This window comes from Malaclemys terrapin, chromosome 12, assembly GCF_027887155.1.
Source record: "Malaclemys terrapin pileata isolate rMalTer1 chromosome 12, rMalTer1.hap1, whole genome shotgun sequence".
In the NCBI taxonomy this organism is placed as follows: domain Eukaryota; kingdom Metazoa; phylum Chordata; order Testudines; family Emydidae; genus Malaclemys; species Malaclemys terrapin.
In genome coordinates this window covers 39,253,359-39,279,356 of record NC_071516.1, presented here as the reverse complement: position 1 = coordinate 39,279,356, position 25,998 = coordinate 39,253,359, and the positions used below count along the sequence as shown (strand labels likewise).

Here is a 25,998-nt window from a genome sequence, read left to right as displayed (position 1 = left end):
GCTCCGGCCAGCTGGTTTGGTCTCCCCCCCTGCCACTCCGGCCGGGGGCAGGTTTATTTCCCGCCCCCCCCTTCGCTGTTCCGGCCAGGGGCAGGTTTGTTTTCCTCCTCCCCTCTCCCCCCCACTTTGCTGCTCCAGCCGGCCCGGCGTTTTTGGCTTGGGGCGGCAAAAAAGCCAGAGCCGGCCCTGACCACATACATTTATTTAAGCGATTATATAGCTTAATATTTTCAGATTCTTATTAATTAATTGTCCTTTTTTAGTATGTTAGAAAATGGTGAATGATATATTGCTTATTTACTAGCTACTTAACTTTTTCTCATAATTTTCATTAGGATGAGTAAGCGAGTGGACTCCCCATGCGACGCCTCCTGTTGGTTGTCCTCAGGAATTAGCTCACCAGCCCTCTGGAGCACCCTCTGCCAGCCGGTGATCCACTACCACTGGGACGCCATGTCCCTCCCAGGACCCTGGTGCCCCTTTAACTGGGTGCTGGCCCCTGGCAGTACCTCCACAGTTCTGGGTCTCCCCCTCCCAGGGGAACCCCCACCCATTATCCGCACTTCACCACAGTCTTGGCTACTGCCCAGTCTCCATCTAGACCCCGTTCACTAGGGCAGACTGTAGTATAAGCCACTCATCACCGGCAAAGGGATTTGGACCTGCTGCCTCTGGTTACCTGTGGGCTGCCCCTGCAACCCAGTACCTAATAGGCCTTACCAGGCCTGCAGCCTGGGGCTTTCCTAGGCCAGAGCTCCCCAGTTCCCATGGCCTTTCCCCAGCCCTGCTCCATTCCAGATACCTGGTTAACCTCCCTGCAGCCAGGCCCTTCTCTCTCTGAACGCAGAGAGAGACTGCTGAGCTCCTGGCTCCCAGTCTTATATAGGCCAGCTGTGGCCTGATTGGGGTGTGGCCCAGCTGTGGCCGCTTCCCCAATCAGCCCAGCTTTTCCCCTGCCACAACCCTCTCCAAGGGCTGTTTTAAGCCCTTCAGGGCAGGAGGAGGTGCCCACCCCGCTAGAGGATGGTAACTGGAATTTAATTAAACACACAAAAGAGCATGTAAAATTATTTTTTATTCAACACAACAAGCCCTTAATACAGTACATTGCCTACTGTGCCATATTTATATTGCTTGACCTCAAAAGTTAGACGTGATCCCTGGATTCTTTTTACAGAAAAAGCCCCTCAGGGTGGAGGGGTATAGAAGAGACACATGGGGTTAGAATGGAGGCTGCTGGTTCGGGGGGAGGGTAGAGGAGGTACATGGGGTTGGAATGGAGGCCCCTGGTATTGTGGGGGGGGAGGTAAAGGAGACACATGGGGTTGGGTTAGAATGGAGGTGCCTACTGGTGGTGTGTGGGGGGGACTAGAGGAGACACATGGGGTTGGAATGGACATCCCTGGTATGGGTGGGGGGTAGAGGATACATCTGGGTTTGTAATGGAGGCCCCATGTGGGGGGTAGAGGAGATGCATGGGGTTGGATTAGAGGCCCCATTCACCTTGCTCGGGCCCCTGCAATTGGGTGATTGCCCTCCCGGTCTAACTCCTCGGGCCTCCAAGGGAGAAATCACATTGCACCAACACCAAACACAGCCCTTTATGTTAATTATATTGTTGGATTTCCATGTTCCCTGTTTCCACCATTTCTAAATCAGTGGCTAGGTGCCAGCCAGGACAGAAGTCACCCCCGGCTTCCCTTCCAGCGCCACAGAGGACCTGAGGTGAACAATGCCCACGGCAGTTTAGGCCATCCTCAGGAAGGGCCCAGCTCACATCCAGGAGAGCAGGTTATCCAGCCATGGCTTGTACTCAGCCCCACTATACATCCCAACCTAACTGACACAGCCCTCAGAGCCATTTCACTCTATGAATTCCATGATTGGATGTCACTTTCTTTCTTCAGCCCACATTAACATACTGCTGGTCTATGTCTGTTCTAGTGGCTTTTATGAATCTGCTGCTGCTTCCAACAGACAGATGTAGTCATTGAAGTCAAGCTGTGTGCTTTTACATGGAGAGATTCAAGGTTAAGTCCTCCTGAGGACCTAGTCCTTTATGTGTAATTTGGCACTGCTGCCTTGCAATTTGTGCCTTTTGTTTACGACCACATTTTCAGTGAAAATTTCAGAATATTTGGTCCGTTTCAAGCCCTTCAGAACAAAAGACACTTCTAAACATTGAGATTTTTCACAAGACTAGACTTTCACTTTTTAACTACTTCTACTTGCAGCACACTGCCCTATTCAGTGGAGAAACTCTATTTGAGTCATTTTTGGGAATGAATTGATTTAACTAGGCACTACAGGCCACATTCTCCCCTGCTTTTTGTCTTGTGGAGCCATTTGCAACTGTGGAAATTGACTGCAAAGGGCCCTGGTGTAAATGAGTGGAAGGATAGAGCCAGGTAGCTTTCTACACTTACTTTGTATGAGATTAAAATCAGCACAAATTGCCCCAGTTTTCTCATCTGTAACATGGGAATAATAGTGTTTCCTCTCCTCTGTAAAGTGTGATGATATCAATCAGTAAACAGTGCATAAATGGGAAGTATTTTTGTAAGAAAAACACTAGAATTCTTCTGCACCAGTCACCATGGTTAGGCATGTGCGTAGTTATAGTCTCAACATGCTAGTCTCAAAATCAACTTGGTTTTGTGGTCAACACACGTGGGTTCATTTCCTAGCTCTGCTGAAGATTGCCATATGTGTCTGTCAAGTAACTTTGGGCCAGCATTTCAAAGGTATTTAGATGCCTAAAGATGCAAATAGGTGCCCAGTAGAGAAAAAGCACTTAAGCAGGTTAAGTACCTAACTGCCATAAATCTGCCCTCAGTGGTTCAGTTCCTCATCTTTAAAATGGGGACAAAAGCATGCTTTCTCCCATAATAGGACTCTCTTCTTTATTTAGACCATAAGCTTTTTGGAAGATGGTCTCGCTCTTGCGCGGCTATAGAAACAAGATGGGTGAGGGAATATATTTTATTGGATCAACTTCTGTTGGTGAAAGAGAGAAGCTTTCAAGCTTACACAGAGCTCTTCCCCATTTCTCACACTTATGTCTATCTCCAGCAGCTAAGGCAATGGGGCTCTGATGTTGGTTAGGTCCTGCACCTAGTTATGTGCAACTGCAATATGAGAAGGCCTGGAAAAATAAGAATTTTTATTGGTAAATGTCAACAAATTTGTTTTCACCATACACAAAGAAACCAATGAAAAAAATATTTCCATTGATAATTATAAACATTTACAGATAGGAACAGTAAGAAAAATGCTGCTTGAAAAATAATTAGTTTGATTGAATGTTATTAATTTTCTATATTTTAACATATAATATTGACAATTTGTGTTTTAATGGTTATAAAGATTTAACTTTTTGAATCTCAGCATCAGTTGTCATTAAATAATTATTTTCTAGTGCCCCATTTATCTGAGCTCCCATAATTTCCTGCAACTGTGAAAATTTAAATTGATAAAAATAAAAATTCCCTTTAATATACATATTTTCCATTGAAATAATAAAATAATGAAAATTGAATTCTGCCAAGTACCAGTAATATTAATAACTGTTTTATGATGAATTCTTTCTTTCTTTCTTTCTTTTCAAAGGAGAAACTCCATTGGTCAGCATTGTTTACATTAAATTTACATAAGAACAGCCATACACGGTAAGAACAATGATCAATCTAGCCTAGTATCCTGTCTTCTGACAGTGGCCATTGCCAGGTGCCAACTTCATCATATCTTTCCCAGAAGAGCTCTTTAAGTCTGTTTTATCATGGTCTTTGCACGGGTGGTGGTGGATTCTCCATCACTGACAAAATTTACATCAAGATTGGATGTTTTTCTAAAAGATCTGGTCTAGGAATTATTTTCAGGAAGTTCTATGGCTTGTGTTGTACAGGAAGTCAAACTCGATGAGCACAATGGTCCCTTCATGTCTTGAAATCTATTAATCAATTATAGATAGATAGATTAGATTTCCTTTAATATAAAGGGCACTTCATGCAGACTGAAAGTATATGATTAGAGAAAGTCACTGAGCCCATCTCTGATTAAAAAATAATAAGAAGAAAGAGATAAAAAGTCATGGTCACCCACTGGAGTGAGAGCAAGGGACTTGAATGTCATATACAGTGGTCCTTGAGGGCTACCCCAAGCGGAGAGGAGAAGAACTACTCCATGCTTTTGTAGTCTTCCTTGCTCTCAAGAGATAAAGGATGGCCCAAACTAAACTCGGTGAAGCAGCTCCACACTGTCCTCAAAACTGACACCATCTGGCTGACTTGGAAAGTACTGAATTGAAAGCTTAAATCAGAACTTCCTCTTCTCTACAACTGGTGTTCTGAAATCAGATGCAGATTTTTCAGCTTTGGCTTCTCATGGCTTCAAACCATTGCCGAGGGTGTTGGCAGAGTTTATAAGAACATAAGAACATAAGAAAGGCTGTACCGAGTCAGACCAAAGGTCCATCTATCTATCGACAATGGCCAATGCCAGGTGCCCCAGAGGGAGTGAACCTAACAGGCAATGATCAAGTGATCTCTCTCCGGCCATCCATCTCCATCCTCTGACAGACAGAGGCTAGGGACACCATTCCTTACCCGTCCTGGCTAATAGCCATTAATGGACTTAACCACCATGAATTTATCCAGTTCTCTTTTAAACTCTGTTATAGTCCTAGCCTTCACAACCTTCTCAGGTAAGGAGTTCCACACGTTGACTGTGCGCTGCGTGAAGAAGAACTTCTTTATTTGTTTTAAACCTGCTGCCTATTAATTTCATTTGGTGACCCTAGTTCTTGTATTATGGGAATAAGTAAATAACTTTTCCTTATCCACTTTCTCCACATCACTCATGATTTTATATACCTCTATCATATCCCCCCTAAGTCTCCTCTTTTCCAAGCTGAAGAGTCCTAGCCTCTATGATCTCTCCTCAAATGGGACCCGTTCCAAACCCTTAATCATTTTAGTTGCCCTTCTCTGAACCTTTTCTAGTGCCAGTATATCTTTTTTGAGATGAGGAGACCACATCTGTACGCAGTATTCGAGATGAGGGCGTACCATTGATTTATATAAGGGCAATAATATATTCTCACTCTTATTCTCTATCCCCTTTTTAATGATTCCTAACATCCTGTTTGCTTTTTTGACCGCCTCTGCACACTGCGTGGACATTTTCAGAGAACTATCCACGATGACTCCAAGATCTTTTTCCTGACTTGTTGTAGCTGAATTAGGCCCCATCATATTGTATGTATAGTTGGGGTTATTTTTTCCAATGTGCATTACTTTACATTTATCCACATTAAATTTCATTTGCCATTTTGTTGCCCAATCACTTAGTTTTGTGAGATCTTTTTGAAGTTCTTCACAGTCTGCTTTGGACTTAACTATCTTTAGCAGTTTAGTATCATCTGCAAACTTTGCCACCTCACTTTTTACCCCTTTCTCCATATCATTTATGAACAAGTTGAATAGGATCGGTCCGAGGACTGACCCTTGGGGAACACCACTAGTTACCCCTCTCCATTCTGAGAATTTACCATTTATTCCTACCCTTTGTTCCCTCTCTTTTAACCAGTTCTCAATCCATGAAAGGACCTTCCCTTTTATCCCATGGCAGCTTAATTTACATAAGAGCCTTTGATGAGGGACATTGTCAAAGGCTTTCTGGAAATCTAAGTACACTATGTCCACTGGATCCCCCTTGTCCACATGTTTGTTGACCCCTTCAAAGAATTCTAATAGATTAGTGAGACATGATTTCCCTTTACAGAAACCATGTTGACTATTGCTCAACTATTTATGTTTTTTTTTTGTGTCGGACAATTTTATTCTTAACTATTGTTTCGACTAATTTGCCTGGTACAGACGTTAGACTTACCGGTCTGTAATTGCCGGGATCCCCTCTAGAGCCCTTTTTAAATATTGGCGTTACATTAGCTAACTTCCAGTCATTGGGTACAGAAGCCGATTTAAAGGACAGGTTACAAACCTTAGTTAATAGTTCCGCAACTTCACATTTGAGTTCTTTCAGAACTCTTGGGTGAATGCCATCTGGTCCCGGTGACTTGTTAATGTTAAGTTTATCAATTAATTCCAAAACCTCCTCTCGTGACACTTCAATCCGTGACAGTTCCTCAGATTTGTCACCTACAAAAGCCGGCTCAGGTTTGGGAATCTCCCTAACATCCTCAGCCGTGAAGACTGAAGCAAAGAATCCATTTAGTTTCTCCGCAATGACTTTATCGTCTTTAAGCGCTCCTTTTGTATCTTGATCATCAAGGGGCCCCACTGGTTGTTTAGCAGGCTTCCTGCTTCTGATGTACTTAAAAAACATTTTGTTATTACCTTTGGAGTTTTTGGCTAGCCATTCTTCAAACTCCTCTTTGGCTTTTCTTATTACATTCTTGCACTTAATTTGGCAGCGTTTATGCTCCTTTCTATTTGTCTCACTAGGATTTGACTTCCACTTTTTAAAGGAAGTCTTTTTATCTCTCACTGCTTCTTTTACATGGTTGTTAAGCCACGGTGGCTCTCTTTTAGTTCTTTTACTGTGTTTCTTAATTTGGGGTATACATTGAAGTTGGGCCTCTATTATGGTGTCTTTAAAAAGCGCCCATGCAGCTTGCAGGGATTTCACTTTAGTCACTGTACCTTTTAACTTCTGTTTAACTAACCCCCTCATTTTTGCATAGTTCCCCCTTTTGAAATTAAATGCCACAGTGTTGGGCTGTTGAGATGGTCTTCCCACCACAGGGATGTTGAATGCTATTGTATTATGGTCACTGTTTCCAAGCAGTCCTGCTATAGTTACCTCTTGGACCAGCTCCTGCGCTCCACTCAGGACTAAATCTAGAGTTGCCTCTCCCCTCGTGGGTTCCCGTACCAGCTGCTCCATGAAGCAGACATTTAAAGAATCGAGAAATTTTATCTCTTCATTTCGTCCTGAAGTGAAATGTTCCCAGTCAATATGGGGATAATTGAAATCCCCCACTATTATTGGGTTCTTAATTTTGATAGCCTCTCTAATTTCCCTTAGCATTTCATCATCACTATCACCGTCCTGGTCAGGTGGACAATAATAGATCCCTAATGTTATATTCTTATTAGAGCATGAAATTTCTATCCATAGAGATTCTATGGAACATGCGGATTTGCTTAAGATTTTTACTTCATTTGATTGTACATTTTCTTTCACATATAGTGCCACTCCCCCCCCCCTGCACGACCTGTTCTGTCCTTCCAATATATTTTGTACCCCGGAATGATTGTGTCCCATTGATTGCTCTCAGTCCACCAGGTTTCTGTGATGCCTATTATATCAATATCCTCCTTTATCACAAGGCACTCTAGTTCACCCATCTTATTATTTAGACTTCTAGCATTTGTGTACAAGCACTTTAAAAACTTGTCACTATTTATTTGTCTGCTCTTTTCTGATGTGTCAGATTCTTTTTTATGTGAATGTTTATCATCTGATCTGGCCCCTACTTTATCCTTTTCCATCCTCTGCTCCTGACTATAACCTGGAGATTCTCTATCATTAGACTCTCCCCTAAGAGAAGTCTCTGTCCGAGCCACATGCTCCTCTGCAGCAGTCGGCTTTCCCCCATCTCCTAGTTTAAAAACTGCTCTACAACCTTTTTAATGTTTAGTGCCAGCAGTCTGGTTCCACTTTGGTTTATGATATTAAATGTACTCATTGGTACTGGCTCAAAGAGCGCTTGCCAGCTGAGGGTGCACAAAGAACTTTATAGTAGAGCTGAGTGGGATCTAGAATGTTCACTTCATGGGAATTCTGCAATTGCATAATTTTTGTTCTGAACAAGGGTGAAAACAAAATATTTCAAAATTTCCTGTTAAACATATTTTTTGAAAAAAAAAATGGATCATTGCAAATTTATTTGAATAAAATCACGATTCATTCTGTTTTTGACTTTTAAAATATATATGTAAATATTTTTAAAACAGAAATTTTCAAATCTTGTAATGATAATTGTTGTAGAGCAAAAAGAAAAAAGAAACATTATGTTTAGAGCTTGGTGAAATTTCTTGGCCAAAATTTTGTAAAAAAATCAGATTGAGAAACGCCAAATATTTTACAGATTCATGTCTATTTCATCAAATTGCCCATTTTGGACAAAGGAATCTGGAATATATATAAAAAAATATTTCAGCATTTTCTGAAAGAAAATATTTTTTAAAGGGAATTTTGTTTAAAAAATGTCCATTAGTTTTCTTTCGAAGATTTTCAAAAACTTTTAGAAATGGTCAAAACCATGTTGAAATGAAATGATACTCATCAAAACACAAAAATATTTTTGACTTTTTGATTAACCAGTTTTTTTTAAATCATAGTGAGTGACAAGCTAAATATGAGTCAACAGTGTAACACTGTTGCAAAAAAAGCAAACATCATTCTGGGATGTATTAGCCAGGAGATGTTGTAAGAAAGACACCAGAAGTAACTCTTCCACTCTACTCTGCACTGCTTGGGCCTCAACTTGAATATTGTGTCTAGTCTGGGGTGCCACATTTCAGGAAAAATGTGGACAAATTGCAGAAAGTCCAGAGAAGAGCAACCAAAATGATTACAGGTCTAGAAAACTTGACCTATGAGAGAATTGGGTTTTGTTTAGTTTGGAGAAGAGAAGACTGATTCCATGTTGGTGCCCGAACCATCAGCATATGGAGTCATTCCCAGTCCTGCCCCCCCCGTCTCTCCCTAACCCCCCCCCCCCCCATGCAGCTTGATGGGATCAAGATCAGTGTTTAGGTCTAACCCCAGTCATCAATATCTCCTATTGGCTAGTTTAGCACTGAATTGGATGAATCAACATTAAAGAAAGGAAGTTGTCCCAAAAGTAAAACAGCAAGGAACTGTTGTATTTGTATTTAGAGAAAGGACCATTTCCTCTGTTGTTGTAAATCTGCATAACTCCACCAAAGTCTTTGGCCTTACATCAACTCCATAGCAGTTGAGAATTCTTTGTGCCCCATCAGTTAAGACAATAAATTACTTCCTTCACCAATGAGAGTGCTCATAGAATCCAGGCTGCATTTCTATTGCACAGCCCATCACAACAATATGATCAACGCCATGAAGATACCCAAGACATGAAGGAAATGTGTGCTTGATTAACTACTGAGTTACTCCAGATTTATGGCAGTGTAACTCCATGGATTTCAGTGAATGTTTTCAGCTGATTTTTTTTTCTTTTTCAGTTTTTACCAATTTTCAGCTAGGATATTTTGGAGTTTTCAGGTTTGCAAGAAAAAGGTGAAATATTCCAGGGAGTGATAAGCAAAACAAAACAAAAACAAAAAAAGTACCCAACCACCAGCAGCAGGAAAGAGGAGAAATAAGGTAAAGAAAGGAAAGTGTCCCAATAGGAGGCAGGAAGTTCAGCTTCAGAATCCAGGTATTGTTCAGCACTGAAATGAAACTATCCATTCCTGTTTTGGTCAAAATAGATAAATCTTGACCTCAATGAGAGTTTTGCAAGAGTTCAGTGGAGGCCAGGAATTCACACAATATATTTTGAAATCGGAATTTTGGCAACAGGGCGTGTGTGGACTAGATAACCTCTCAAGTTCCCCTCCAAACCTGTATTTCTATGATGAAGATGGTGAACAGAGCTGAGCAGAACTTTTCTAGTGGAATGTTTCTCCATCAGAAAATGCTGATTATTTGATAGTGAAACATTTTGTGGAAATGTGTCAAGGTCAATTAATTCAAAATAAATAAATAAATAAGTGGCTCACCAATCTCTCCAGAACAGAACATTTTGATTGTTTTGAAATGACTTTTCATTTCAAAGCAAAGTCTAGAGCAGGATAACAAAATGTCATTCAATGAAATTTTTATGGAACAAAACCCAACAATCTCTACTAGGGAAAAGGAGAAATAAAGCAAGCAGACAATATGGCCAGCAGAGTTAGGAATGATAAGAAGGAGCTTTTAAAGTATATTAGGAACAAAACAAATCCTGAGGATGGTATTGGTACATTACTAGGATGGAAATGGTAGAATTATCAAAATAATGCAGAAACTGAAGAAATGTTCAACAAGTATTTCTGTTCAATATTGGGGGAAAACAGATGATGAAGTCATGACACATGATAACAATCTTTGCATTGAAATGTTCTCAGGAGGAGGATAAACAGCAGCTACTAAAGTTAGACATTTTAAAATTAGCAGGTCTGGATAACTTGCATCCAAGAGTTTAAAAAGAGCTGGCTGAGAAGTTTGCTAGACCATTTGTGTTGATTTTCAATAAGTCTGGGGAAGTTCCAGAAGACAGACAGAAAGCTAATGTTTGCCAATATTTAAAAAGTGTAAATGGTATAACCAAAGTAATTATAAGCCTACCAGTTTGATATAGATTCTGGGCAAGTTGATGGAGAGACTGACAAGGGACTTGATTAAAAATAGTATGAAATGTGTATAATATAATGAATGCCACTCAACATGGGCTTATGGGAAATAGATAATGTGAAAATAACATTATGTCTAACACCAGAAAACATTTGTTTTGAGGCCAGAACTTTCCTTCTCTTCATTTCTTTTCCTTTGAAATTCAAAATGTGTCTCTCCCCACTTCTTTTCCTCTGAGGTTAGATGTTTTGCTTTCTCAGTTGCTTCTCCATTGAGAATATCACCCTGGAGAGTAGCATTTTCGTCACATGAACAGTGATGTGTATTCCATCTAGAAAATTATTGAACTGGTCTCTTTCCCTTAGCCATTTCAAGCATTGTCAAGGGATAAGTTACCTTCTCACATAGGGGGAAAACATTAAATCAGAAGAGTTGCAAACATTGTGGGAATGGATGCAAGACAAAATTATACAAACAGGGCAGGAATATTCTGGTCTCCTACCATATAGATATGAGGTGTGTGAAGGAATCAGGATAGAAAATAGTCTGCAGTACCATATCCTGGTGCATGGAAAGGTGATATCTGATATTCAAGCTTCCACAGTGCAGCTGGCCTGTCTTAGAGGTAAATATATCTTTGTCACTTTTTAAAGTTAAAGTATTTTAATCAGATTTGGAGATGGAAAAGGATGACCACATTAGGTCATTTTGGGTCAGATTTTAAAAAATGTTTGAGCACCTACTGGGATTTTCAGTGACATCTATTTGCCTAGTTGTAGGTACCTAGGTGCTTCTGAATATCCTGCTAAGCACATTAAACATCTTTAAAAAAATGTGTATTTGTCAATTTACACTGCTTTTATAGGAATTTTTAATACAATCAACATTTGGTCAACATTTTTCAATCAAAATTACTTTTTTCCCCCAAAAATGAAAATTTTAATAAAATTGTTTCCAATTTTTTCTTACCAAAATTTTTTTGGTATGTTTCAGTTTTGTATTTCCCCTCCTTCTTTCTTTCTTTCTGTGCTACAATAACAAATCTATCACATGGTTACTGAGAAAATGAATGAATTATTGATTTTAATAAATCATTTTGAAAACATTGAATGTTATTTGGCTCCAATTCAGGACAGAATTTAAGGATATGCTTAACTCTAAACATATGCGTCAGTCCTGTTTAAGTAAATTCAGTGACACTATTTAAATCAATAGCCATTTTGTCAAGGTTTCAACCATTAATTCCAATGGGATTTCAGCACATGATTAAATTTAAGCACATAGTCAGTGATGTCCTGAATGCAATCATGATGGGTTGTTGGATTTTTTTTTTCTGAATCAGGACCTACATATTTTTCACTAATTATCTTATTTTCTTTCCCTTATGGGCTAATGCTAAAGGCACTGAAGAAATTATAACTTCTCTGACAGGTTTCAGAGTGGTAGCCGTGTTAGTCTGTATCAGCAAAAACAACGAGGAGACCTTGTGGCACCTCAGAGACTAACAAATTTATTTGGGCATAAGCTTCTGTGGACTAAAACCCACTTCATCAGATGCATGGAGTGAAAAATACAGTAAGCAGTATATATATATATATATATATATACACACACACACACACACACACACACACACACACACACACAGCACATGAAAAGATGGGAGTTGCCTTACCGAGTTGGGAGTGCTAAGGAGGCCAATTCAATTGAATTCAATTCATCTTTTCATGTGATATATATATATATATATATATATATATATATACTGCTTACTGTATTTTTCACTCCATGCATCTGATGAAGTGGGGTTTAGCCCACAAAAGCTTATGTCCAAATAAATTTGCTAGTCTCTAAGGTGCTACTAGGACTCCTCATTGTTTTAACTTCTCTGAGTAATTTTTAAACCAGTCTAGCAGAGATTTATTTCTTAGGTTGGTTTAAAAAATGTAAAGCAATGATTTCATTCTCAATTAAATTCTATGGGCTTTTAACTTTTTTTTTTTTTTTTAAGAGAAACCTACTAGTTTCATCTCTTTCTTTTATTGTAAATGTTCAGTTTATTTCTTTTTTTATTTTAATACTGATAACTTGTTACAGAATCATTTATAATTATTCAGCCACAGAGAAATTTTTATTGTAGCCAAAGGCTGTGATTCTTAAAGAGCATAAAAGGATTTAGACACTCAACTACTGCTGAAGTTAAATCTGAATTAGGGGTCACATTTTCAAAATCAGCTAAGCAGCTTAACATTATAAGTCCTATTTTCAAAAGTGACTTAAAATTTTAAAAGTACACCTCTACCCCGATATAACGCTGTCCTTGGGATCCAAATAATCTTACCGCGTTATAGGTGAAACCGCATTACATCAAACTTGCTTTGATCCACCGGAGTCTGCAGCCCTGCCCCCCCCCCAGAGCACTGCTTTACTGCGTTATATCCGAATTCGTGTTATATCGGGTCACATTATATCAGGGTACCGGTGTATTTAGGTGCCTAATGGGTTTTTCAAAATCACCTACATGCCTAAAATCAATCTTTCATAAGTGTAATGGTGTGTCCAGATAAACACAGCTATTATCTGCTCTGTTAGTGGAGAAAGTAGGTACCCACATCTTAATTAACATATCACAGTACCAGGCCACTGGGACAATTGGTCTTAGGTATGAACAAATAACATAAAATCATAAAACGTGGGGATTCAAAGAGACCTCAAGAGGACGACTAGTTCACCCCCACCACGCTGAGGCAGGACCAAGTATGCCTAGACCACATCTGAGAAGTGTTTATCTAACCAGTTCTTAACAATCTCCAGTGATGGGAATTCCCTGAAGAGGGGGAGTGGATTTGGGGTATTGCTGAAATTAACTGAATGAAATTTCAGTTCAGAGCAATGTTCTTCAACTTATTTTGCAAAGGTTGTTAATTTTCATCTAGTTCCACACTGAATTGAATTAAAAGTTGAGTTTATCTTCTTCTTGATGATTTTGCTTTATGTCCCCTAGATACATCCCATGGCAAGCACAGATTGTAGAAATCAAACATCCCTTGCAGATTTCATCCTCATGGGATTTGGGCATGTCCCTAAACTACAGATTTTTCTCTTCCCCCTGTTTCTAATGATCTACATTGTGACCATGGCTGGGAACATCCTCATTGTTGCACTAGTTGTGGCTGATCGACACCTTCACACCCCCATGTACTTCTTCCTGGGGAACTTGTCCTGCTTGGAGACCTGCTACAGCTCCACCATCCTGCCCAGGATGTTGGCCAGTCTCCTGACTGGGGACAGAACCATTTCTGTTAGGGGCTGCATGACACAATTTTATTGTTTTGCTAACCTCGCAGCTACAGAATGCTATCTGCTAGCAGCAATGTCTTATGATCGGTATTTAGCGATATGCAATCCACTCCGTTATGCCACTCTGGTGAATGGCAGAGTTTGTTTCCAGCTAGTGGCTTGTTCCTGGACAAGCAGCTTTCTTGGCAGCACCATAGTAATCATTTTAATGTCTAAACTGATATTTTGCTGCTCCAATGAAATTGACCATTTCTTTTGTGATTTCTCCCCCATCATAAAACTCTCCTGTAGTGACACCCAGCTTCTAGAACTAACGGTTTTGACAGTGTCTTCCATCGGGTCACTGATCCCATTTCTATTAACCGTGGCATCCTATGTTTGTATCATCACCACCATCCTAAGAATCCCTTCCGCCACTGAGAGGCAAAAGGCATTTTCCACCTGTTCCGCTCATCTTGTCATTGTCACAGTCTTTTATGGGACTCTGATTTTTGTCTACATAGTTCCAAACACCCGCCCTTCAAAGCACTTACACAAGATGTTCTCTGTCTTCTATACAGTCCTGACCCCCATGGTCAACCCCCTCATCTACAGCCTGAGAAATAAAGAGGTCAAGGAGGCCCTGAGAAAAGCTCTCATTAAGGTTCTGGCTTTTGCAAGATTTCAGACTGTAAAATGTAATGAGATGGGGATGAAGAGATCTGGTGACCCACGGGAGTAGATTCTGGAAGATCCACGCCTCTGGCCACCATTCTGAGAAAAAAAAAGACCTTTTGGGGTTGTAAAACAAGGTTGAGATTTTAAAAGGGGCCTCTGAGTGTTAGGAGCACTGTATTCCATTCTTAGATCTTTGGAATGTCACTTAGGGCACATCTACACTGCAATAAAAGACAGGTGGCATAGCCATGGTTGGCCTAGGCCAACAGACTAGGGCTCATGGGACTTGGGCTGTGGGGCTAAAAATTTAAGTCTTGGCCTGGAGCCTGGACTTAGAAACCCCATGAAGAGGGGAGATTTCAGAGCCTCAGCCCAAGTTTTAGCGCTTCAGTTTTTTGCACTGCAGCCCAAGCCCCATGAGCCTGAGTCAATTGACCAAGGCTCTGAGACTCATTGCCATGAATGTAGACATACCCTTTGGGTGGAATTTTAGAAGCATTTAAAGGGAGTTAAGCACCTAAAACTCACTAAAAGTAAATGGAAGTTGATCACCTACTTCCTTTAGGTTTCTTTGAAAATCCTGCGCTAAAACATAGACAAACACAGATTTAACTGAATTTTAGGACTGACATTGGGTGTTGTCACTAGGGAATGAGTCATCATATGACATTGGCTGATATCTTGACTTTTCCTTTCCAGGTGATGGAGGGGAGCTTGGATCGGAAGGGGAGAGGGGAGAACTGTGGTTCATGAATGAGAAAAATTAGTCTGACTTCAGAGGCAATTTAAATGTTGTTGGTGGATGGGGGATTACATTTTTAGCAAATATATTAATTAGTAATAATAATAACTAATAATACAATTGCATGAAGTCTTGGACCTTTGTTTTCTTCATAGAGTCACAGATTTTGAGACCAGAAAGGACCATAATGATAACCTAGCCTGCATGACACAGGCCAGAAGACATAACCCTCCAGATATGTTTCCCATCCAACTTTTGCATTTTTCCGTGTCTCCGGTTCCCCCTAGAACTATTGAACTGGTCAACAGAGGTGCGCTGATTCACACTAAGTGGGGCTCTGGCCTCTTTCTTTCAAAATACATTTCAACATTGTGGGCCTGTTTCAACATTGGGTGACTTATTCCAGAGATATGTTCATTTAACTGCGTTGGAATCAAAAGCTTCTGGTGGGAGAAAATCTTTTCAGCAGTTTAGAAGTTGACAGATTTTGTGGCTGAGATTTTTAAAGGAACTAGGAAGATTTTCTATGGGATCTGTACATAACAAGTCATTACATTTCACTCAGTTACCCCTCTATTGAGGTTAACAACTTGCATTTGATTAAAGCATGACTTGTGCTTGACTGAAGCATAACTTCCAGAAAGGCAATCAGTCTGTACCTGAAGACTTCAAGAAATGGAGAATCCATCACTGCACTAGGTTGTTTTTTTCCCAATGGTTAATCACCCTCATTGCTAAAAAAATGTACCTTACTTCTCATTTAAATTTCTCTGGCTTCATCTTCCCGATATTGGTTCTTGTTCTGCTTTTTCCATTGGATCACCTCTTGTTATCTCCCCATAAATGAACTTATGCATGGCATTCAAGTCATCTCTCAGTCTTCAGTTTCATTAGCTAAACACACTTAGCCCTAGTACTGTGCATTACACCCACAGGTTGAAAAACACTTCACAGTGAAAGAGAAGTAGTACCACTGTCTTCATCTGAGAGTGGGGGAAACTGAGGCACAGAGAGATCCTGACAGTGACTTCCTCAAGCTTACAGAACAGGACAGATACAGATAGGAATCGAAGACAGGTAGCTTCTAGATTGCCTCACTCCTTGTCCACTGCCCAAACCACTAGGCAGTGCTGCACTTTGGTTGCCCAGCAGCCAATGTGATAAGAAATTTTGAGACCAATAGGTGCTACTAGGCAAATATTAAATGATAGATAGATAGGTAGATAGATAGATAGATAGATAGATAGTGTGACAAAGTTCCTCCTCTATCTTGATGGGTCCTGCGCTTATTGGCGGATTTTCTTGCCTCAGAGATTCACCATGTGGGTTGGGGAACAGCCCAGAGACCTTCCCCTCTGGAAGAACCCACAGTCCAGGTCAATTGGGAGGTTTGGGGGGAACCCGGGCCCGCCCTCTACTCTGGGTTCCAGCCCAGGGCCCTGTGGACTGCAGCTGTCTATAGTGCCTCCTGTAACAGCTGCATGACAGCTACAACTCCCTGGGCTACTTCCCCATGGCCTCCTCCAAACACCTTCCTTATTCTCACCACAGGACCTTCCTCCTGGTGTCTCATAATGCTTGTGCTCCTCAGTTTTCCAGCAGCACACCCTCTCAGCTCCTTGCGCCTCTTGCTCCCAGCTCCTCACACTCGCACCACAAACTGAAGTGAGTCCTTTTTAAAGTCCAGGTGCCCTGATTAGCCTGCCTTAAATGATTCTAGCAGCTTCTTCTTAATTGACTCCAGGTGTCCTAATTTGCCTGCCTGCCTTCACTGGTTCTAGCAGGTTCCTGATTACTCTAGTGCAGCCCCTGCTCTGGTCACTCAGGGAACAGAAAACTACTCATCCAGTGACTAGTATATTTGCCCTCTACCAGACTCCTGTACCCTACTGGCCTGGGTCTGTCACATAACCCTCCCCCCTGCTCAACACCAAGGGGTTGGGCAGCTTGGGACGCCAGACAGTGCACACGTGACAAGCCATCGGCGTTGCCATGATGGCTGCCTACTCTGTGTTGCACATGGAACTGGAAATGTTGGAGGGATAAGAACCATCTGGTCACCCTTGTGTTCTTCTCCTTGTTCCGCTGCATCCATTGAAGAGGGGCATGGTCGGTCACGAGGACAAATCTGCACCCGAGCAGGTAGTAGCGCAATGTTTCCATGGCCCATTTTACAGCGAGGCATTCTCTCTCCACCACTGCATATTTTTGTTCTCTTGGAAGGAGTTTCCGACTGAGGTATAGAATTGGGTGTTCCTCCTCCCCAACCACCTGTGACAGAACGGCCCCCAACCCTACTTCCGATGCATCCATCTGCAAGATAAACTCCTTGGTGAAATCAGGGGCTATCAGTACAGGGTTACTGCAGAGGGCAGTCCGTAGGTCTGTGAATGCTTCCTCTGCTGCGTCAGACCATCTCACCAGATCAGGTCCATGGGCTTTCACTATGTCTGTCAGGGGGCTTGCCCTCGTGGCAAAGTAGGGGATAAATCGTCGGTAATATCCCACCACACCTAGGAACGCCAGGACTTGTTTCTTGTGACTTGGTTGTGGCCAGTTTTGGATGGCCTCTAACTTGTTCACTTGGGGTTTTACCAAACCTTCTCCCACAATGTAGCCAAGATATTTGGCCTCTGTAAACCCTACAGCGCACTAGGCAGGGTTTGCTGTAAGGCCAGCTCGCCTGAAGGTATCGAGGACTGCCTCCACCTTCTCCAGGTGGGTTTCCCAGTCTGGGGTATGAATGACCACCTCGTTCAAGTAGGCAGCAGCATAACTGTTATGCGGGCGTAATAGCTTGTCCATGAGGCACTGGAAGGTAGCTGGGGCCCCATGTAGTCCAAAAGGGAGGACAGTATATTAAAAAAGACCCTTTGGTGTAGAGAACACAGTCTTTTCCTTTGCATCTTCTGCAATGGGAATCTTCCAGTACCCCTTTGTCAAGTCTAGGGTAGTCAAGTACCGGGCATTACCCAGACGGTCCACTAGCTCATCTATGCGAGGTATGGGGTACGCGTCGAACTGGGATACTTCGTTTAGTCGACGGAAGTCGTTGCAAAATCTTGTGGTGCCATCAGGTTTGGGCACCAGCACGATTGGGCTGGACCACTGACTGTGGGATTCTTCGATGATCCCCAACTTCAGCATTTATTTTACTTCTGCTTTTATTTCCTCCCTTTTTGCCGCTGACACCCGATAGGGCCTCATTGTTACTCTGGCCCCAGGGTTCGTGACGATGTGGTGATATGCCTCGGTTGTTCGACCCGGTTTTGTCGAGAACACATCTTGGTTCCGGAAGATGATCTCAGACACCTCATTCTTCTGGTCTGGTGTTAAATCGGGAGACACTCTCACCTTTTTGGAAGGCTTGTTTTCCTGGGTTAGGTCTTTTTGGATCATTGTGCATGCCTCTTGTGCATGCCAGGGTTTCAGAAGGTTAACGTGATAAATCTGTTCTTGTTTTCTGCGTCCTGGCTGCCACACCTTGTAGGTTACTTCCTCCACAGGTTCAACCACTTCATAGGTTCCCTGCCATTGGGCCAGAAGCTTGCTTTCTGCCATTGGTACCAACACCATAACCCGATCCCCTGGTTGGAACTGTCGCACTTTTGCCTGGCGATTGTAATGGGTTCGCTGGGCCTTCTGTGCCTTCTCCAAATGTTCCCGTACAATAGGGGTAACCCAGGCTATCCGGTATCGCATCTGCATTACATGCTCTATTATATTTCTCCCCTCATTGGGTTCCTCTTCCCAGATCTCTTTGGCGATATCTAGTATGCCATGGGGGTGACGCCCATATAATAACTCGAAGGGGGAAAACCCAGTTGAGGCCTGAGGTACCTCCCAGATAGCAAACATAAGGTAGGGTAGTAGGGTGTCCCATTCCTTCCCGTCCCAACTTACCATCTTCCTTATCATAGCCTTCAGGGTTCGGTTAAACCTTTCTACCAACCCATCAGTCTGCGGATGGTAGACCGAAGTTCTCAGGGTATGTATATGGAGCAGCGTACAGAGGTCCTTCATTAGCTTCAACATAAATGGGGTTCCTTGGTCGGTTAATATCCTCTTTGGTAGCCCCATTGGGGCAAAGATCCCCACCAGCTCTTTGGCTATAGTTTTAGAAGCCATGTTCCGCAGGGGGACAGCTTCTGGGTAGCGAGTAGCATAGTCCAAAACAACAAGTATATATTGGTGGCCTCGAGCCGTCTTCTCCAGGGGTCCCACTAGGTCCATGGCTATTCACTCGAAGGGGACCTCTATGATGGGAAGGGGTACTAAAGGTGCCCTCAAGTGGGGACAGGGACTGTGCAGCCGACACTCCGGGCAGGAGGCACAGTACCTCCGCACTTCTTCATGTACTCTGAGTCAGAAGAACCATTGTAGTACTTGTGCCAGGGTCTTCTCTACTCCCAAATGCCCCCCAAAAAGATGACTATTAGCAAGACTTAATACAGCGTTCTGGTGTTTTTGAGGTACTAGGATCTGCTGTGCCTTCTGCCCCTGTTCTGGTGCAACCCGGTATAAGAGATCCTTCTTCATTATGAAATATGGTCCTGGTCCCTGGGTTTTCCCTTCCACGGGGACCCCATCCATTTCAGTCACCTCCTTCCTAATGTTGTCATACCTTGGGTCTTCTGCCTGGTCCTGTCCAAAATTTCCTCTCCCGGGGCTAATCTGCCTAAGATCTAGGGGCCCAGTCTCTGTTGCCTCTACTGGTTCAGAAGCATTAGGGTGGGGGTCAGACTCAGGTGCTTCTCCCTTCTGTGTGGCCTCCTTTTCAGCTGCGCAGGTCCACCTACCTACAAGATCAACCCTCTGGCTTTGGTCAGTATTCAGGTCCCAAGGCCTTAGGTGCCGTTCTTTCCCATTTTGTCTTTCTACCCTGTCTGGGAGTGGAGAACAAATCTGGGGATATTTCAGAGAAGACTGGGGGTTGACAGTCTGTGGATGCCTCACCAATTTAGGGTCCCCATCTTTCTCCAATCCCCCTACTGGGAGTAAGTTTCCAAACCCTGGGAAATCCCTCCCTATGAGCACTGGGTATGGGAGTTTAGGGACTACACCTGCTGCTACCTCAATAGTGTTCCTTGGATCTCGATTTTTACTTGGATGATGGGGTAGTAACTAACTGTCCCATGAACACATGTTATCCCTGTACGTTTAGCCTGCCGCAGCTGACTGTGCTTCACGAGCTTCCCTAAGATAAGCGTGATAGCACTCCGCGAATCAACCAGTGCCGTGGTCCCTACCCCATTTAGTTTCACTGATCTGGTATACGTATGTGGGGTTACTGAGACCCCCACAAGGTAGATTAGGGAACATGGATCTGCCCAGTTCCCCAGGTTACACTGCATAGGCTCCTCAGCATTGGGACACTGTGCAACTATGTGTCCCCACTCCCTGCAGGCATAGGATCTGTATGGAGCCCTAGGAGTTCCCCGGTCTCTTGGTTTGGGCAGTCTAACATCACGATCCTCTTCTCCCTCAGTGCTCCAACTCTTTGTGGCCTCTGATGGGCCTTCAGCCTCTCTCTGAAACTACTCATCCAGTGACCAGTATATTTGCCCTCTACCAGACTCCTGTACCCCACTGGTCTGGGTCTGTCACAATAGATAGATAGATTATAGGGCTTGACCTATAATTAACAAGAAATATGAACTTGTGGTTAACACAGTAACATGGAACTAGGGAAAATTGGCTTTCATTCCAGACCTGTCGCAGATGCACTGTACGACTATGGGTACGACCTTTGTAGTGAGATTGAGTGGGGAGAACTCAGCATCCATTTGGGCATTGAAATAGGTGGCCAGATTTTTCAAAGTGCTCCTCAGTAGCTCCCAAGGAAATTCAGTGGGATTTTGGTGCCTTACTCCCTTACACTTCTTTGAAAATCCCAGCCATAGAGCTGAATCCTGCTCCTCTCACTCTGCCCACTGTAAATCAGGAGATACTCCACTGAGGTCACTGTGCCTGATTCCATTCTCACGTATACCAGTGCAGATCTGGAGTAACACCATAGAACCCTGTGCTTTTCCACCAGCTTCAGACTGGTTTAAGTGAGAATCAGGCTTAATAGTAGGGGAATAAGACTTCTTCGTAGCCAATCACAACTCAGTGTCCTAGGTCTCTCCTTCGCAAGGTCTTCTCCTTGATGCATAAGTGTCCATTGCCCTCTTATTCAGCCCATGTACAAACACCTGTCTAGAGTTTCCAGACATATTGACAGATGTGATCCATTGACTCTCATGGAGCTGTAGCTGCTATTAGAGATCTAGATGTTTTACACCAGCAGTGGATCTGACCCTACTAATTCCAGTATGGTCAATTTAGATGACCACCGTATCTGGCAATTATTCACAATGTTCTTTTAGTTTGTGAGTTATAGACACACTATATAGACAGTCTACACTACTGCTAAAGTCGACGTAAGTTATGTCGCTTGGGGGTGTAACCCCCCACACACCCGAGCAATATAACATACATTGACTTAACGTGGTGTCTACACACGCTATGTCGGTGGGAGATGCTCTCCTATCAACATAACTTCAGCCTTTTGTTGAGGTGGATTAATTAAGTTGACATGAGAGTGCTCCCCCGTTGACTTATCGTGTCTTCACGAGACCCGCTAACTGAATGTGACTGCATCAATCACAGCAACACCAATTTAGCCCATAGTGAAGACAAGCCCATAGTCTCTCTCTTTTTTTCCCCAGAAAATTTCATTGAAACCAAAAGTTTCCATATATTGGTAGATTCCAGTGTCAGAAGGGACCATTGGGATCCTTTAATCTGATCTCCCAAATAACACAGGTCACAGAACATTCCCAAAATAATTTTTAGAGCAGATCTTTTTAGAAAAACATCCAAACTTGATTTAAAATTCTCAGTGATGGAGACTCCACCATGACACTTGTTACAATAGTTAATTACTCTCACCGTGAAAATTTACACCATATTTCCAGTCTAAATTTGTCTAGCTTCAAATTCCACCTGTTGGATCGTGTTCCACCATTCTCTGCTAGACTGATGAGCCCATTATTAAATATTTCTTCCCCATGTAGCTACCTATAAACTGAAATCAAGTCACCCCTAAACATTCTCTTTGCTAGTTTTTTTAGTCTTCATCTACTTTTTTAATGGAAAATGTTGGGTTTTCCTTAAAAACTTGAAAACAAAACCAAAAAACCCAATCTCCTTCCCTGACAAAGTGCCAAAAACTAACAATTTGTCACTGGTAACTGAAATATTTCCATCCAGAAACAAAACACTCATATAAACAACCCCAAAAAACTATTTTGGAGGCTTTTATTTTCTGACAAAGATGGAAAAAATTCTAGGAAGGTTATAAGGGACATCATTTTTAATGGGGCAGGTGGGGCACTGCCCCTCTCAGACCTTGGTTTGACCTTGTTCTCCAGTCAGCTATGTGGTGTCTCCCCCAGACCTGTGGGAGGTGCAGCTCAGAGCACACACTGGGCACCGCTCAAATTTGGCCCGGGCCTATGAAAGAGTGGGGTGTCACAGATTGTCTCCAGAGGCCTCTGTAAGCATTATCCCCTCATCTCAGCTGGTTGGACAGGAACAAATAGTGGTGACCTGTGCTGGAGCTGAGCATGGAGCAAGTTCAGCCTGGATCTGTGTCCCAGACTAACCATTAGTCACACACACACACCCCTACCAACCCTCCTCCCACTATCCGGGATATGATTTGTCTTCCCCCCCCCTCCCTCTTGGGAATGGCCTACTAATCCCCCATGATCAGCCACACCAGGAGGTCAAAGTGGGGATCCTAATACAACTTAGTCCCCTCCCCCCAATTTTTTTCCTTAATGATGCCCCTCAAAGTAAATGCTTGCCAAGAACACTTTTGTTTAGTTTAAAAATCAATTTTCCATTGAGACAAAAAAAAAGATATGAACCAAAACATTTCTATATTTATCCCATATCTTCGTCTGGTTGCACCTTTAATTTATAAGAAGCTTTTTAAAGATTCATAGATCATCTAATCTGATCTCCTGAATAATACAGGCCATAGAACTCCCCCCATGCTACCAATAATTCCTATAGCAGAGCTTTTAAAAAAACATCCAATATTGCTTTTAAAATTTTAAAATTTAAATTTTACATTTTAAAATTGTCAGTGATGGAGAATCCATCCAAGTTGCTCCCATGGTAAGTTACTCCCACTCTTAACAGTGTACAAGGCAAGGGTTGTCTCTTTGAAGGCAAGGGTTGTCTCTTTCTGTGTTTGTACGGCACCTGATACAAAGAGTGGAAGCTAATGCTGGGTGGGGTTCGCTGGGAGGGGAAATGCGGATGTGTGGGGGGATCTAGGTGTAGGATGGGGGTGTCTGGGAGAAACTGGAGGAGTTTGGGGTAGTTGGGTGATGGGTAGCTGTGTCTCAGTGAAGCTGAAATTGGGGAATAACTGGGGCCTGGGTATGGGGGTCCAGGGGAAGCTGAGGGTATTCAGGGGATGAGAGCAGGTATTTTCCTTTAGCAGTTTCAGTTTCTTCCCTTTTAATTCCATTGACCGCCCCTTTGTTCTTGTGTTGGGAGACAGAGAGAAGAGACACTCTCATCAATGTTAAAATTAGGCACATTTTTTAACAGTGAGAGTAATTAACTATTGAAGCAAACTGCCAAGGGAAATGATGGATTCTCCATCTCTTGGTGTGTTCAAATCTAGACTGAATGTGTTTCTGGCACAAACACAAGCTACTGGGCTCAACACAAGGATAACTAAGTGAAGCTCTCTGGATGGGTGTTATACAAGGCGAAATGATATCAAGATTCTTTCTATCCTTAAAATCTAGGAATCCGTGCCCTTGTTATTTGGGGACTAGGGCTGAAATTTCCAAAGGAGCCTGTGGGAAACTAGGACCTCTCTTCATATCCTTCCTCTGCCACAGACTTCCTGGGTGACTTTTGGCAAGTCACTGTTCCTGGGATTTTCTAAGGGGCCCAAGAGGGCTAGGCTTCCTGGCAACTGGGGCCTGCCAAAGATCACTGAAGTAGGACTGGTTGAAAATTTTCCTACTTTACTGGGCTTTTTTAATAGAAAATTGGTGTTTGTCTGAATACAAATTTGTTCATGAAAAATGTTTGGTTTCCAAGGAAAATTTAGATTTAACATCAAAAAGCTGAACACTTGGAAACAAAACAAATAAACAAAAAAAAATTCCAATTTTGGCCCCAAACTGAAATCTTTTGATGCTGCAAGACAACTGCAGTGCTTCATGGGAGTTGTAGTTCTGGAGCCTGATGCTCCCATACCCCTCTATGTGCCAGGCTCCCGGGCTGGATGCCATTTCCCCTGATGAACCACCACTATGCAACTGCCATTATGCACCTCCCTCCACCAGGAGGGGACACTGTGGTGCAACTCAAAATTTTCTGTGGAAATATATTTTCCCCCAACAAGCTCAACAGTGAAGTCAATGGAAAGAGTTTAAAACCTGTCCCTATCTCCCTTCCTCCCCTCCCACTGCCGGGTATTAACACAATAAACTTTTTTCCTTCTATCACCCTTTGCTAGTCCCTACTGGATTTTTTTTATTATTATTTAGAAAAAGGCATTGAAATTCAGTGGTATTTTGGCACCTTGTGTCTCTTAAAATCCTAGACCAGACTATTGCAATGCTCTCCACATAGGGACACATCTTAAAGCCTGTTGGAAGCTGGAACTGATGCAGAAGGTGGCTGCCAAGCCAAAAATCAGTGTATCCTGTTGCATTGCACAGCACCTGGTTGCATTGCAAGGTCTGCTTTTGACCTCTTCAGCACTATGCTGGGTACTATGAGGTACGCTACTAGAGAAAGAGACAGGAATTACTTCTGTCCTCAGAGAGCAGCAGTTTTATCGACATGTAAACTGCAGCTGCAGAACAGCTCAGTATGTTCTGAGCAGAGGCAGAGGCAAGCAGGAGGAATAAATATGTGATTTGAGATCTAGTTCCTCCCAGAAGCTCTGCCAATTATTGTCTTAATAATAGATTATAAATTCCAAGGCCAAAAGGGACAATTGTTATAATCTCCTCTGATCTTCTGTATAGCACAGGACATAAAAATTTCCCAAAATAATTCCTAGAGAATTTGCAACTTTAAGGAGTCAACATCATCAAATAATAACAGCCTTTCTGCTTTCTGCCATTTCTACTGGTTATTATTTAACCATATAAAATGACTCCCCTTTCTATCCCAAGTCCCCCAACCAAAACCCCACCCCCAAAAAGCAATGAATCAGATCTAAAAAGTCAAAAACAATATCTTTACCCCAACACAGAAGGGTTTTTCTACCTCTAAAAGGGAGAAGAGCCAGAGAGTCCATTAAATCTATAAGGGATTTTGCTATTCCTGTTGGTTTTATGTTGCAACTGCTCAGATACTACAGAGATATAATATAAATCCCCGTGATATCTACTGAAATCTTTTAAAGTTAATAGACAAAGTGTCTCAGTCTGTGTGATCAAGCAGCCAGGGTGCTGCATTTCGACTCAGAAAGCCTCGGTGCTATTCCCAGCTATGCCAATGCCTGTTTCATGACCCTTTGGTAGTCACTTCCCTTCTCTGTACCTCAGTTTCCTCATCTGTAAAATCGGGATAATGACCGTTGCCATGCTGTGTAATGCGCTTTGAGATCTATGGCTGGAAAATGGCCTGGAGAGCCAGATATCATTATTAAAAGCATGGAAATGTATTTCCCATTCTTTTGGGCTTTTGACACACACACAGCACATGCGGGGAAAAGGAGATTTTCTTTGTGATTCGAATGTCTGTAGCATCAGCTTTGGTGTGACATTGTTTTAACAAAAATTACAGCATTAATTCCCTTGTGAAGATAATTCTCAGTGCTCACTGGCAGCAGAGCCCACGGGAGATCCAAGCAGCAGAATGGGTTGGGGGGAGGCTCC

General features: G+C 42.5%; 1 protein-coding gene across 1 annotated transcript; it reads left to right on the top strand.

Annotated features, from left to right (window-relative positions):
• Positions 1-13,399: 13,399 nt before the first annotated feature.
• LOC128846000 (olfactory receptor 6C4-like) lies at positions 13,400-14,407 on the top strand. Its single transcript, XM_054045094.1, has one exon. The coding sequence runs from the start codon at positions 13,400-13,402 to the stop codon at positions 14,405-14,407; it is 1,008 nt and encodes a 335-aa protein (XP_053901069.1).
• The last annotated feature ends 11,591 nt before the right edge of the window (positions 14,408-25,998 follow it).